Source organism: Girardinichthys multiradiatus, chromosome 10 (genome assembly GCF_021462225.1).
Source record: "Girardinichthys multiradiatus isolate DD_20200921_A chromosome 10, DD_fGirMul_XY1, whole genome shotgun sequence".
Classification (NCBI taxonomy): domain Eukaryota; kingdom Metazoa; phylum Chordata; class Actinopteri; order Cyprinodontiformes; family Goodeidae; genus Girardinichthys; species Girardinichthys multiradiatus.
In genome coordinates this window covers 8,339,500-8,355,037 of record NC_061803.1, presented here as the reverse complement: position 1 = coordinate 8,355,037, position 15,538 = coordinate 8,339,500, and the positions used below count along the sequence as shown (strand labels likewise).

At 40.6% G+C, this 15,538-nt stretch overlaps 2 protein-coding genes across 5 annotated transcripts in view; both read left to right on the top strand.

The window, feature by feature from the left end:
• Positions 1-1,148: 1,148 nt before the first annotated feature.
• On the top strand, positions 1,149-5,865 carry klhl11 (kelch-like family member 11). Of its 3 annotated transcripts, none has more exons than XM_047376085.1 (3): positions 1,149-1,300; positions 1,405-2,113; positions 3,293-5,865. In XM_047376085.1, the coding sequence occupies exons 2-3, from the start codon at positions 1,536-1,538 to the stop codon at positions 4,875-4,877; spliced, it is 2,163 nt and encodes a 720-aa protein (XP_047232041.1). In that variant the 5' UTR covers positions 1,149-1,300; positions 1,405-1,535; the 3' UTR covers positions 4,878-5,865. The 3 variants fall into 3 exon arrangements, with proteins under 3 accessions (XP_047232041.1, XP_047232040.1, XP_047232042.1); XM_047376086.1 differs by having other exon boundaries at positions 1,167-1,300; positions 1,625-2,113; XM_047376084.1 differs by having other exon boundaries at positions 1,156-2,113.
• A 1,088-nt stretch (positions 5,866-6,953) lies between these two features.
• Positions 6,954-15,538, top strand: part of LOC124874598 (7-methylguanosine phosphate-specific 5'-nucleotidase-like) — an 18,322-nt gene continuing 9,737 nt past the window's right edge. The window contains exons 1-3 of one of the 2 annotated variants that reach the window (XM_047376004.1): positions 6,954-7,143; positions 15,233-15,307; positions 15,410-15,508. In XM_047376004.1, the coding sequence (XP_047231960.1) occupies positions 7,141-7,143; positions 15,233-15,307; positions 15,410-15,508 (177 nt within the window). In that variant the 5' untranslated portion in view covers positions 6,954-7,140. Of the gene's footprint in view, positions 7,144-15,226; positions 15,308-15,409; positions 15,509-15,538 lie in introns of those variants that run through there. The other variant, XM_047376003.1, reaches the window with a different exon arrangement.

Sequence of the window (15,538 nt, the reverse complement as noted above, 5' to 3'; positions counted from 1 at the left end):
TGCAACTGGGATAGGATAATATTTTGTTAAATGAGAGAATAGTTTCCTTTTTCAATCTGGCATTTATGTTAAATAGTTATTTGTAATTTCTTCAAATGTACACTGTAAAGTATTTACAGTTCATAAACATTTTCCACAGTTTGTCACATTACAACCACAAACCTCAATGTATTTTTATAGGATTTTTATTTGTATTCAGCTTCTTTTAATACCCCTACAGCTTCAGTAGTCACCTGATTAGGAGGTGGAGTCCATCCGCGTGTAATTTAATCAGTGTAAATGCAGCAGTTTGTGGAGGTCTCTGAGTTTTTTTTTTTTTTTTAGAGAACATTTAATGAACCAACAACATCTTGAAGACCGAGGAACACATCATCCAGGTCAGGGATGAAGTTATGAAGAAGTTAAAAGCTGAGTTGGGTTAAAGGGTGCAAAAGAATTGAGACTGGGGTGGAGGTTCACCATCCAGTGGGACAACCCTAAACACAAAGCCAGAGCTATAATGTCTCAAACCTGCTCAGGTGTTAGAATGACCCAGTCCCAAGTCTAAGAATTTGTGGCTTGAAAACAAAATTTCACAGATGCTCTTCATCTGATATAAGCTCTAGCTATGTTGCGAAAAAGAATGAGTGAATGTTACAGTCTCTGGTTAAGAAATACCTTAAAAGACTGTAATAGCAGCGACAGATGATTCTACAAAGTATTGAAAAGGTAGGCTAAAGGCAAATGCATGCCACACTTTTCAGATTTTAATTCTAAAAAGTTGTGTATAATGGTATATTTTTTCTTCCAATTCACAATTATTTACTACTTTGTATTGGTCGATCACACACACTTCTAATGATATACATTTTGACTTTGCAACATAAAATGTTTTATTTTACTTAACACAAGGTCTCCTTTAAATATTTGGTACGAAATGCAACCAGATCCATTGTTTGTGCCTTTCCATGACTACTATGTGTGTAGATTTTCATTCCGTTTTGACAGCACCACTATAATCGTGATCATGATAAACAGAGTTGGTGTTGTTCCTCTGCACTCTGTCATTTAAAAATACACTAAAGGTGATGTCGACTTCAGTGTATTTTCAAATTACTGTGCAGAATCTACAACGGCTTTTTGAATAAACCTGCATAATATGAGGAACATCATTATTTTATTTCCCTTTGGGATTCTTGATGTATTTTTGAATTGAATTGAAGAACAACACCCGCTATGTCATTTAAAAATACTAAAAGTCCACTTCTATTGTTAGATCGCAGCAGCAACACGCATGCGCCAAACCTGTATATCCAGAAAGGTAAACTTCGCTGAAATTGGGGCGTGTTAAAACGTCTAATAACTTCAGGGAATTGCATTTTATTGTATTTACGGAAGGTACGTGGGTCTCTTTTGTGTGCAAAGGTTTCAGCTTGAATCCGCGTGGCTTTCGCCGGCTTTCTGGTCAACTAAATCCTGTTTTTGGAATATTGTGTTGAAGACGGAAGTGAGGGTTGTTTTTCCCAATCAAGCCTCTGATTTAACCCCGCGCATGTATGACAGTCACTGGATGCTTGCTGACCTGTTTTATGCACACCTATGATTTCCTACCGAAGATAGCGAAGAGTTTTAATCTTTCTTTGAGGTTTTGCGTCGGGATGGCAGCAGCGGCAGAGGAGAGTGGCCGCCAGAGCCCCGAAAGCAGCTGCGGTAGCAGCCCCGGCTCCGTGCAGGCAGCGCCTCTGACAGCAGGTGATGGTGAACCTGGGGAGGCCGAGGAGTTCACCTGCTCGTCCTACTGCTCGGAGCTCTCCCGGCGGCAGAACGAGCAGAGGAAGGCGGGGATGTTCTGCGACCTGACCCTGGTCTTCAGCTCCAGGGACGCGTCCGGCGGGGAGAGGCTCCTAACCTTACCTGCACACCGCACGGTCCTGTCCGCCGCCTCGCAGTACTTCGAGCTGCTGCTGGGCGGACAGTTTTCAGAGTCTCAAACCGGGAGAGTCGAGCTGAGGGAGTGGAGTTCTGCGGCGGGGCCCGACCCAGAGACCGTGGAGGCTGTCATACACTTCATGTACACAGCAGAGGTCAGGGTGACCAGTGCAAATGTGCATGATGTGCTGGAACTCGCTGACAGGTAATTGTTGATTATAATATACTGTTTAAGTGTTTAGACCAAAACAAAGCAGCACACGATTGTGAAGCTGAAGGAAATCATTCACGGTTTAAAAAATGTTTAAAAATAAAAAACAGTAAAGTGCAGTGTGCTTACCTGTTAAGCCCCTTTACTCTGATACCCCTAAACCCCAGTTATCTAATATACTGGTTCTAGATGTGTTTTATTCAATCCTAGATTAAATACAGCTATTCTGTTATGATCTCATAGGTTTGCGAACAAATAGCATCATGAATATTAAGGAACACACCAGGCAGATGCAACCAAAAAACATTTATCACAGAGTGACCAGTCTTGGTTCTGACCAGTTACAGCAAGCTTTTTGTGGTTGTTATTCTTGTCATATCCGGGTCTGAGTTAGTTCTGTCAGAACTGGCTGCTTGCTGGAGAGGAGACATCACAAGGACTTATCAGTCAATCAGAAATGGAATTTTAGAAAGGTGCGGTCTCATGTTATGCAGCCAATCAGAAACATTTTATTTTTAATACATTGTTTAAACTCAAGAACAAAAACTGAGTGAAATGTAACCAAATGGCCGTGTTGATTAAAAGCTATGTCCCTGGCTGAAGGGGTAACTTTCATTCTCAGTCCTACGTAAGGTTTATCAATGTTTGCAATATTGCAATTTTAAAGAATGGCTTGCATTATTTTGAGGCTGTATGGTTTAAGCACTATGCATTGTATAATACCAGAAATATTCACTCACCCACTAAACCCACTGATTTCTCTGTGTAGTTCAAGTGAAATATTTGTGTATTTGGCCAGTTGGATGGACTTTCACCACCCTTGATCCCACACTTAATATAGATTTGAGTGACTAGAGTGCTAAAGTTCACAAAGAGTGATGAGGACAACCTGGTGATGATCAAGATAGTGCAGAGTAAAGAACTTGTGAGTTAATCACAATGATATTTTAATGAGATATTTTCCCTATAACGTCTAGGCCGAATTTATTCTAATAATTGGCAGAAGATATGTCAGTACCTCATTTAGTATTTTATTAATAATACAGTCATTTAATCATAGGTTAAAACATCCTTGTTAAGACCTTTACCACTAACTGATTAGTTTTATATTGAAATCAGTACTAAAATGTTATGCACTGAAATAGTTAAAATGTTGACTTCTCCTTCCCTCAGGTTCTTGTTGTGTCAGCTGAAAAGCTTCTGTGCAGAGTTCTTAGCGAAGAAGTTAAATCTTTCCAACTGCGTAGCTGTGCACAGCCTGGCGCACATGTACAGTCTGAACCAGCTTGCTCTGGATGCTGCCGAGACGATCAGAAGAAACTTCCACAGAGTTATTTACAACGAGGAGTTCTACACACTACCGTTTCATCTGGTGCGAGACTGGCTGTTGGACTCTGAAATCACAGTGGACTCAGAGCAGGAGTTGTTTAAAGCGATCGTGAAATGGGTCCACCAAAACTTGGAGGAACGGCGGAGATATTTTGAAGAGCTGTTTAAGCTTGTAAGGCTTCCGCAGATTGCTGCCACCGACTTGACGCGTGTGGTTAGAAAGGAGCCCTTAGTGGTGAACAGCGCAGAGTGTCAGCAGCTGGTGGTGAATGCTCTGGAGTTTCACGCTGTTTGCTCTGAGAGCCTTAAGTTGGCTGACGTAGATCCGTGTACCCCTTACATGGCAGCCATCCATCCACGTCTTGGTCAGAACATGGATGTGATCATGGTGGTAGGTGGTGTATCAGAGAGTGGAGAATATCTCAGCGAGTGCGTTGGCTACTTTGTCGCAGAGGATCGTTGGGTCAATCTGCCGCACATACACAACCACCTCGACGGCCATGCCATCTCAGTTACCGAGGATCACGTTTATGTGGCGGGCTCCATGGAACCTGGCTTTGCAAAGATGGTGGAGCGCTACAACACAAACCTCAACAGTTGGGAGGATGTTGGCAGCCTAACGACGCGAAAGCACTCCTTCGGTCTCACATGCATCAGGGATGTGCTGTACGGCATCGGGGGTCACGGTAACTTCAGTCCGGGTTTTAAGGATGTCACCATCTATAAACCGGAGCAGGATGAGTGGATCAGCCTTGAGCCAGCGCCAAAGATCCTGCGAGATGTAAAAACAGTGAGCGTAGAAGATCGCTATGTGTATGTGATGGCCAGGACCCCTGAAGACATAGACCATGATGATGGACTGCGCACCGTGACGATGTGTTATGATACAGAGAGTCACAGGTGGAGGGAAGTGCACTCTTTACCTCTGATTGATAACTACTGTATCTTTCAAATGGCCGTCTCGTCCACAACCTTCTACCACACCGCTTCCTGCTGCCCTAAAAGCTACAAGGTTACATTTGAGGCTGCTCAGCAGACAGTAAGCAGAAACATCCCGGAGGACATCCTCGACAGCCTTCCCTCAGAGGTTCTCGGCATGGAAGGAGCTGCCATCTGCTTCCTGGGCGGCGATGTCTTCATTATTGGGGGGTGGAGGAACAGCAGCAACTTGGACAAGCAGTACCGCAAGGAGGCATACCGCTACTGCGCCAAGAAGAAGCGCTGGACGCTGCTGCCGCCCCTACCCCAGCCACGCTGCAGAGCAGCAGCGTGCCACGTACGCATCCCATACAGATACCTTCATGGCAACCAGTGCTATCCCATGCCGCAAAACTTGGCTCGCCAACGAGACCACATGCAGCAGATACAGCAGCTCCACCGACGCACACTCACCATGCGGAGACAGATGCACTCTCAGATTGAATGCTAAAGTAGGATTAAAGATTAGCACTTTATCTGCAAATAAAGTCTTCTTATCCTAATAATATCTTCCTTTTTTATAATAATAGACGTGAAAGGTATACCTCGAGCTAGCTTAGAAATTAAGGAAAGTCACAGACTCAAGATTTAAAGCAAAACAAATATCCATTTGGATTTAATGATCAAACAATGAACTATGGCTTACTCTGTTATTTTGTTCCTTACTGTAACACTGCCTATTAATGTAACTGCTGGTGCTGGGATGTTTAAAAATCTTGTTAAATATTAACTTTTAGGAACATTTAGTTTGGACAAACTTGGGAAAATTCCCACTTTTATTCTTTTAGGCCTAGCATTTAGATTTAAAGTTCAGAAACGTGCAGGAAGGCTGCTTTTATTTTTTTGGAAAGGGTAGTAATTAAAGATGCCATATTGTAATGCCTATAATACTACTATGACTAAAAATATGTTAGATCATACAAATATAGTAAAATATATATCAAATAAAAAATATGTTCAAACAAGTTTATTACAGGTATAATAAAAAAATTTTGGCATCAACTTTTTTTACTGTAATGAAATTCATTTTAACTGCAATTTAAGTGTTTTTATTCTATATACTTTTTTTTTTTACTTGGTTGAGATATCTCATTGCTGATTTGAAACCAGGGATTACTTAGTGGATGTCTCTTTAATTATTTTAACAGATTATAAAATGCACCTTGCTATTTCAGTGCCTGTTTATGAATTATTTTTAAGTCTTTAAATAGTTTCACTGCAACAAAAACTGTTGTGTGAAAATTAAATATTACTATGAAACCAAAAAATATATATTCTTGGAAGATGAAGCTGTTCTTTCTGGTGTTTTTGTGTCAGGATGCTGTCTGATGAATCGAGTCAATTTATGAATTCTGAGCACTGTATTAGCTTTTTTTGTTTTGTTTTATGTGATAAGTGTGCTTTGGAGGAAGTAAAAACTAAATAAAAGTTGAAATTATTTTCTGTGTCATATTCTTAAATTTGTCAAAAATTTCACAAAGGATATCTACACTAAAAAATAAGTCAAACATTGTAATTTGTTTATTTTGTATATTAAAAAACTGATTCAATTATTACTAAATCTAATTTTATGAGATAGAACAAAATTTGCAAACAGAAAAATATCGTAAAGAGAAAAAAGCCCCCAGGAACTGTCTCCTTTCTTGCCATTGAAAAAGGTGAACTACCTTCTCTCATCTTAAAACAGGTAGATCACATTAATTCCCAAACCTAACAAGGATAAATTACAGATTTTAAAATTGGTGATCGATTAGTTTACTCAACAATGATGCTAAGTTATTTGCTCTCACTTTTGCTAGAAGACCTAAGCATGGCTGGCTTGAGTCAAATAATAGATGAAGAACAGTCTGATATGAAAGATTTTAACTATTTACTACTTTTATGCTGTTTTGAGTTTTACAAAGCCTTTGACAGTAAAAGCTATTTCATTTGGTTTTAGGAATTATTTTCATACAGGTGCATCACCATAAATTTGAATATAGTTGAAAAGCTAATTAAATATGGGCTTAAGGAAAATATGTTTAATACCTGCTTAGAGGTTGTTGTTTTTTAAACACAATTTAATTTAACAAATGATCTTTATTGGAATGGTTGTTCCAGTTTACTGTGATGCACCTGAAATGCAATCCAAACTTTATATATAGGTTTCTCCACCTTTTTTGGATGTTTTATTTAAATTGCTCCCTAAAATGTGTTTACTTGTATTTTGTGCTCCTGCAGCAAAGCTTGAGAACTGTTAAAAAGAACACAGCATGGATTTTAGCAAAACGCATTACATCGGTTTGAGAAGAGGTCCAGGAAAAACTGAAATGGCCAGATTTCATTATTTTCCTTCAGTGATTTTTGGTGCAAAGTTACTCTAAAATCTTATGGCCTGATTTTCTAGTCCAAACAATGTTTCCTGCAGAAATGCTGCTACGGTTGCAAAAACATGATAGCTAAGTAGACAGATTTAAATCAATTGATTTTTGTTTCTTCAGAGATGATCTACCACTGACAGGAAACGGTCCCATCGGAACCATGCATTGTGGTGAAGAGGGGACATTTGCTGATGTAACACACAGGGATGTAATCGAAGAACAAAAGAAGACTTAAACAAATCTTTGTTTTTAATTTTAAGTTCAACGTTTGTACTAAACGCCATGTTGAAACGGTTAACGGTTATTTGGAAGAGGAGTTAGCACGCGGCTGACACGTCACCTTTCCCTTCGAAGATGGTAAGTAACGGTCAGCCTCATCATCCAACTAAGGCTGTGCTGCAGGACTGTTGGGAACATCATAAATCTGATTGTAAAAGCTTTGGATGGATTGGGGACATAAAAGCTCATCATTTTGGATTGACTCAGTTCCAGTATAGTTTTACGGTTCCACAGTCACCAATTCCACCATGGTTATTTATCACACCAGAAGTTGATCTGAAATTGGGGGAATTACTTAAAAAAGGGAAAGACTCCAGAATGGGTTATAGTGAATAATTATTTTGAAAGATTTAAAGATACTATAATTATATATACAGATGGATCTAAAGATCCAAATATCCCACAGCATAAAGTTATGATTAAAAGGAGAACAACAGATCATCTAGCAGTTTTTACAGTTGAATTATCTGCCATTATGTAAGCTTTAGAATGGTTGCGTGATAATATTAGGGAAGAAAGTAAATATATAATTGCATCAGATAGTCAAGCTGCATTATTAAGTATAAAATCTGGCAAATCTTGTAGATTAGATTTATTATTAGGTATATATAATTTATTAGTTCAGCTATATAATAAGAAATGTTTTGTTCCATTTGGTCTGGATTCCTGCTCATGTAGGAATAGAGGGAAATGAAGAAGTAGATATATTAGCTAAACAGTATGGAAGCAAATCGTTACCATATTTCAAATGAAAAAGCATTTTCAGAAATGCTTTTTCATTTTAAGAATGTGGCTGCATTGTTTGACTCATAAATTAAATTAGTAATCAATAATCCTATTTGCATTTTAATTTTCTTCTTCAAGACTGCTCATTCTTTCACTTAATTAAAATGAAAAAGAAAAAGACATTTGAGATTTATTTTTCAAAATGTACCCCAGCAAATAGATACCAAAATTCAATTTGAAATGTAAAATTTGAAAATGAAAAAGCATTTCCAGAAATGCTTTTTCATTTTAAGAATGTGGCTGCATTATTTGACCCATACATAAAATTAGTAATCAATCATCCTATTTGCATTTGCATTTTCTTCTTCACGACTGCACATTTTATGCCATAATCAAAAAGAAAACTAAGAAGACATTGCTTTTTCGTTTTCGTGGTCTGCCCGCAAAGTACTGCCCAGAACTCGAAAACGAAAAAGCATTCCGAGCTGCGGGCGCAGGAGAGTGACGTCAGCAGCTGCTCTTCCTCAGCTCCTTGCTGACCGAGCTACCCATCTTGTTCGGTAGGGGGCGCTGTGCACGTCTGCATTGCATTACATTGCAAAAGTGCCGAGAAATTGATTGAATTGCAGCAGGGCCGAGCTCAATTTGTGGCAGTGGCAGGCAGAACTGGTAGTTCTGTCTACTTTTACTACAAATAAAATAAATTAATTTATTGCTATTAGCAAAGACTATACGAGTTTCCCCGCTGGGGACGTTAGCAATTTATCAGTAACTAATGTTATAGGTCATGTAAAGATGTGTATTTTTAACCAAAGGTGGAAAAAATATAACAGTAATGGGCGGCTAAATTTTAACTCGTTCATATTTTTCAATTTGTATTTTTTTGTTTTGAATTTCGAGTAGAGCACAACGGCGAAATTAGCATCTGATACGGAAATTGAGTAAAGGGCCATTTCGCTTTTTTATGGAATCTGTAACACAATAGATAAGCTCTTAATCAAAAACAATTGACCATTAGGGCACTAGATCATTATTATTATTGTTTTTTTACTTGGAGGTCGTTTGTAATTGCGACGGTGATTACAAAAACATATAAAGTGCTGATTTCTACTTTAGATTTATGTTCGTCATAGAAATTTTTCATTGACGTTTTGAGATTTAAAGTTCGCAAACTAAATGATTGTTGTACTAAGTGTAATGTAAACGGAAAAAAGTGAAGAATGATGCTATTTTATAGTAATACTAATAATAATATATGAAACATCACAAATATATAAATAAAATATAAGATTATAACTATTGGCACAATTGTATTCATTTTATTCTAACTATATAACAGGGGTTGGACAATGAAACTGAAACACCTGTCATTTTAGTGTGGGAGGTTTCATGGCTAAATTGGACCAGCCTGGTAGCCAGTCTTCATTGATTGCACATTGCACCAGTAAGAGCAGAGTGTGAAGGTTCAATTAGCAGGGTAAGAGCACAGTTTTGCTCAAAATATTGAAATGCACACAACATTATTGTTGACATACCAGAGTTCAAAAGAGGACAAATTGTTGGTGCACGTCTTGCTGGCGCATCTGTGACCAAGACAGCAAGTCTTTGTGATGTATCAAGAGCCACGGTATCCAGGGTAATGTCAGCATACCACCAAGAAGGACGAACCACATCCAACAGGATTAACTGTGGATGCAAGAGGAAGCTGTCTGAAAGGGATGTTCTGGTGCTAACCTGGATTGTATCCAAAAAACATAAAACCACGGCTGCCCAAATCACGGCAGAATTAAATGTGCACCTCAACTCTCCTGTTTCCACCAGAACTGTCCGTCGGGAGCTCCACAGGGTCAATATACACGGCCGGGCTACTATAGCCAAACCTTTGGTCACTCATGCCAATGCCAAACGTCGGTTTTAATGGGGCAAGGAGCGCAAATCTTGGGCTGTGGACAATGTGAAACATGTATTGTTCTCTGATGAGTCCACCTTTACTGTTTTCCCCACATCCGGGAGAGTTACGGTGTGGAGAAGCCCCAAAGAAGCGTACCACCCAGACTGTTGCATGTCCAGAGTGAAGCATGGGGGTGGATCAGTGATGGTTTGGGCTGCCATATCATGGCATTCCCTTGGCCCAATACTTGTGCTAGATGGACGCGTCACTGCCAAGGACTAGTGGAAGGACTGGTGAAAGATTGGTTTGATGAACATGAAAGTGAAGTTGAACATCTCCCATGGCCTGCACAGTCACCAGATCTTGTTTTGGAGGAGCGAGTCAGGAAACGTTTTCCTCCACCAGTATCACGTAGTGACCTGGCCACTATCCTGTAAGAAGAATGGCTTAAAATCCCTCTGACCACTGTGCAGGACTTGTATATGTCATTCTCAAGACGAATTGACGCTATATTGGCTGCAAAAGGAGGCCCTACACCATACTAATAAATTATTGTGGTCTAAAACCAGGTGTTTCAGTTTCATTGTCCAACCCCTGTATGTATATACATATACATATACATATATATATATATATATATATACAATAAATTACTAACATTATGAAAATGAAATTGAAAAATCACAAGAAAGGAAAAAAAACATAACAATTTCTTTATGTGTTAAGAGATGTTTATGTTGAATGTACTTTGATATCAAGGAATGTTTTCTGGATTTTTTTGTTGCTATAATTTATATTATGAATTTTTAACAATATTATACAATGCCTTTTTACTGTTTGTCACTATTTGAATTATGTTTTTACTTCTTAATCAGGGATGGTGAACTCCAGTCCTCAAGGACTGGCGTCCTGCATGTTTTCAGTGTATCTCTGCTACAGCACAGGTGGTTCAAATGGGCAAAGTGTTCAGGTGTTTTGAATCAGGGAAACATCTGAAACATGTAGGTGAGCCAATCTTGAGAACTGACATTGGACACCACTAGCTTAAATAGCTAAACTGCAACAAAAATGTGTTGCACTAAAGTTGTTGTCTGGACTCAATTGCACAGGGTTATTCTTCTTAGTTGATCATAAATCAGAACCTGTGTTGGTAAAGAGTCTTTAAGAAGTCCACATCTGACCACTATAATTATTTGTGATTCAGAAATAGAGCTGATCAAATGTAGACCAGATTCCTTTAAAGCTTTAAATAACTGAAATGTCGTGAGATGGGTCATAACATAAAAAAATATGGAAGACCTTAATGTGCATATGCATACCAGAAAGTAAGGATTTTAAAACATTTATCCTGACAAAAATAAAATCTTTCTAAAGAAAATGTAATTATAGAATTAACCTCACCGTTAGTGAGGTTTGGTTAAAATATTTAAAGCCTCTCTTAGGTTAAGAATTGAGGCTAAAAATATGGGTGGGTTGTACTATACTATCATTTCTTGTGCTCTCTGCCTCTAAACATTGCTTCATGTCTGTATCAGAATCCCTTTGTCATTCCACAAAAAAGCACAACAAAACTTAAAAATAGCAGCTCTTGAAGATAGTGTAAGGAGAAAAAAAAGGTGCCTGATGATGCTGTGGGCTCTCCGGAGGCAGCGGGTATTGTAGATCCCGTCCAGAGATGGAAGAGGGCACCCAATCACCCTCTGGAGCTGCTTCCTCTGTGTCGCAGTGCAGCTGGAGAACCACAGGGAAATGCCGTAGCTCAACATCGACTTCACCAAGCAGGTCATCAAGAGCTCAGTCCTCAGGTTGTTTTTTTCTGAGAATCCTCAGGAAGAAAGACTTTCTGCTGAGCCTTCTTCAAGATTGAGGTGGAGTTCCAGTCCAGGTCAGGTCTTCACTGATGTACAGGTCCTTCTCAAAATATTAGCATATTGTGATAAAGTTAATTATTTTCCATAATGTAATGATGAAAATTTAACATTCATATATTTTAGATTCATTGCACACTAACTGAAATATTTCAGGTCTTTTATTGTCTTAATACGGATGATTTTGGCATACAGCTCATGAAAACCCAAAATTCCTATCTCACAAAATTAGCATATTTCATCCGACCAATAAAAGAAAAGTGTTTTTAATACAAAAAACGTCAACCTTCAAATAATCATGTACAGTTATGCACTCAATACTTGGTCGGGAATCCTTTTGCAGAAATGACTGCTTCAATGCAGCGTGGCATGGAGGCAATCAGCCTGTGGCACTGCTGAGGTCTTATGGAGGCCCAGGATGCTTCGATAGCGGCCTTTAGTTCATCCAGAGTGTTGGGTCTTGAGTCTCTCAACGTTCTCTTCACAATATCCCACAGATTCTCTATGGGGTTCAGGTCAGGAGAGTTGGCAGGCCAATTGAGCACAGTGATACCATGGTCAGTAAACCATTTACCAGTGGTTTTGGCACTGTGAGCAGGTGCCAGGTCGTGCTGAAAAATGAAATCTTCATCTCCATAAAGCTTTTCAGCAGATGGAAGCATGAAGTGCTCCAAAATCTCCTGATAGCTAGCTGCATTGACCCTGCCCTTGATAAAACACAGTGGACCAACACCAGCAGCTGACACGGCACCCCAGACCATCACTGACTGTGGGTACTTGACACTGGACTTCTGGCATTTCCTTCTCCCCAGTCTTCCTCCAGACTCTGGCACCTTGATTTCCGAATGACATGCAGAATTTGCTTTCATCCGAAAAAAGTACTTTGGACCACTGAGCAACAGTCCAGTGCTGTTTCTCTGTAGCCCAGGTCAGGCGCTTCTGCCGCTGTTTCTGGTTCAAAAGTGGCTTGACCTGGGGAATGCGGCACCTGTAGCCCATTTCCTGCACACGCCTGTGCACGGTGGCTCTGGATGTTTCTACTCCAGACTCAGTCCACTGCTTTCGCAGGTCCCCCAAGGTCTGGAATCAGCCCTTCTCCACAATCTTTCTCAGGGTCCGGTCACCTCTTCTCGTTGTGCAGCGTTTTCTGCCACACTTTTTCCTTCCCACAGACTTCCCATTGAGGTGCCTTGATACAGCACTCTGGGAACAGCCTATTCGTTCAGAAATGTCTTTCTGTGTCTTACCCTCTTGCTTGAGGGTGTCAATAGTGGCCTTCTGGACAGCAGTCAGGTCGGCAGTCTTACCCATGATTGGGGTTTTGAGTGATGAACCAGGCTGGGAGTTTTAAAGGCCTCAGGAATCTTTTGCAGGTGTTTAGAGTTAACTCGTTGATTCAGATGATTAGGTTCATAGCTCGTTTAGAGACCCTTTTAATGATATGCTAATTTTGTGAGATAGGAATTTTGGGTTTTCATGATCTGTATGCCAAAATCATCCGTATTAAGACAATAAAAGACCTGAAATATTTCAGTTAGTGTGCAATGAATCTAAAATATATGAATGTTAAATTTTCATCATGACATTATGGAAAATAATTAACTTCATCACAATATGCTAATATTTTGAGAAGGACCTGTAAGTCCCCAGGAACCTGAAGTCTGGCACCATCTGCACCCCGTTTAAAGTGATGGGCTGAATGTCCGGTTTACACCTCCTAAAGTCAACAATCAGTTCCCTTGACTTCGAGGTGTTCAATACAGTCACTCCATTTCTATTCTGTAATCATCTCTGGTGACGATTCCTACCACTGTGGTATCTTCCATGAACTTTATGATGGTGTTTGCACACAGCCCTGTGGAGAGCCGGTGCTGGTGCTCAGTGCTGAGGACAGGTGGGATCCTACCCTCACCCTCTGGGAGCGGTCTGTCCGCAGATGATGTGGGAAAGACCCAGATCCCCCAGCTTGCTCACCAATCTTCTCGGGATGATAGTATTGAAAGCCGAGCTGTCCAAGTCCAAGAAGAGCAGCCTCGCATAGCTCTCTTGCTGTTCCATGTTTGTCAGCATGGTGTGGTGAGCCGTGGCGATGGCATCCTCTGTAGACCGGTTGGCTCTTTAGTCACACTGGTGGGGGTCAAGTGTAGGTGGCAGGCATGAAGTGATGTGACTCCGAATCAGTTTCTCGAAACGCTTCATAATGATGGGGGTTTGGCCACTGGCCGGTAGTCCCTGAGACTGCTAATGTTATTTTTTTGGCAGAGGGATGATGGAGGACTTTAGGCGGAGTGGGATGGAGCACTGGGTGAGAGACTGGTTAAAGATGCTGGTGAAAACCCCAGCTAGCTGGTCTCCGCAGTCCCTAAGCACCCTTCCTGTCACACCATCAGGTCCAGCAGCTTTCCGGGGGTTCACTGCCCTTAGGACAGGTGGGATCCTACTCTCACCCTCACTCATTTCCTGTGCCTGCACAGTGAAGGTCTGGCTGAGGAGGGATGACAGACGTCAGCCACGAAAAGGGCAAAGAAGTGGTCTGCCAGTGAGGCATCCTGGAGACTGCAGTGGTGTTGCTGGATCTGAAGTTGTTGGTGATGTGCTGGACTCCTTGCCACACATGCTGACTGTTGTTGCTGTTGAAATCCTCCTCAATCCTCTGCTTGTAGTTTGCCTTAGCCTCTCTGACTCCCCTCTTCAGAGCAGCTCGAGTACAGCTGTACAAGTCCCTGTCCCTGGACCTGAATGCGTTTCTCTCCCTCAGCACTTCCTTGACCTCCTTGTTCATCCAGGGCTTCTGGTTGGGAAACACCCGAATGTGCCTGTCCACTGTGACGGTGTAAACACAGTGCTGGATGTAGCCGAGCACTGCTGAGGTGAACGCCTACAGGTCCTGGTGTCAGAAAATGTCCCCTTTTGTGCTTGCAAAACAGTCCTGCAGCTGCTGAGTGGCACCGTCAGGCCAGGTTTTCGCTGTCTGTGTTGTAGTGGGTGCTCACTTCTTCACTGATTTGTATGCTGGAATCAAGAAGCAGCGACATGTGATCAGAGGAGCCCAAGTGGGGCAGCTGGGTGGCCCTGTATCCATGCTTGATGTTAGAGTAGGCTTTATCCAGGGTCTTAGCTCCCCTGGTGGCACATTTATTGTGCTGGTGGAATTGTAGTGAAGAGCTGTAGTGACATAAATTATGGTGCTATGCTAAATTATACCATTGTATCATTAATCAATCAGTCTCATGTTTTCATCAATTAATCCGAAGTGAACTATTGTCCTTCCTATTAAATGATTCTTGTTATACATTTAGAAAGACCCTGAGTTACAGTTTATTACCAAATCAAAGATAATGAACATGTCAGTTAACGATCATGAGAAAATACCCCACGGGTTATTAATGGAATCAAAGCATAAGCCTATTATGTATCAAGTTAATCTGTATTTACACATACATACTTATTATAAATATTAGCAATTAACCAACTGTCAACAATGTTACAGCAAATAAAGAGCACCCAACTACTTCTTTTGATTTAGGAAAATTATAGGTTACGAGTCTGAAATAATGAACGAACATTCAGAAAATATTTGACCTGACAGAAATCCAAATTACATCAAAACATTGGCAATGTTCATCCTCTGCACCTTCATCTGTTGGTGTGTGCGTAACCACTTCCTCTCATTTTCATGCAGATATATCATATTCCCTGGATCTACACACCAGTGCGGACCGTCTTGGCAATCTGGCACCAGCTGACTAAAACCGAGGTGAGGAATTTTATTCAGTTAAGAGTGCTTGGAAACAAGCTGAATTTCCATTGAAAAAGAAAGGTGCCAACATTTATTGTAAGACAGTTGTTTTCTTTTCAGATCACAGAGCTGACCAAGGGCTCTGTGATGATGAGAGAGCGCAGCAGAGTGGAGGACACCATTTACTCCATGCAGAAAGCAGGACCAGACAGCCTGCAGGTGACACTCGCTAACTGCAAGGACATTTAA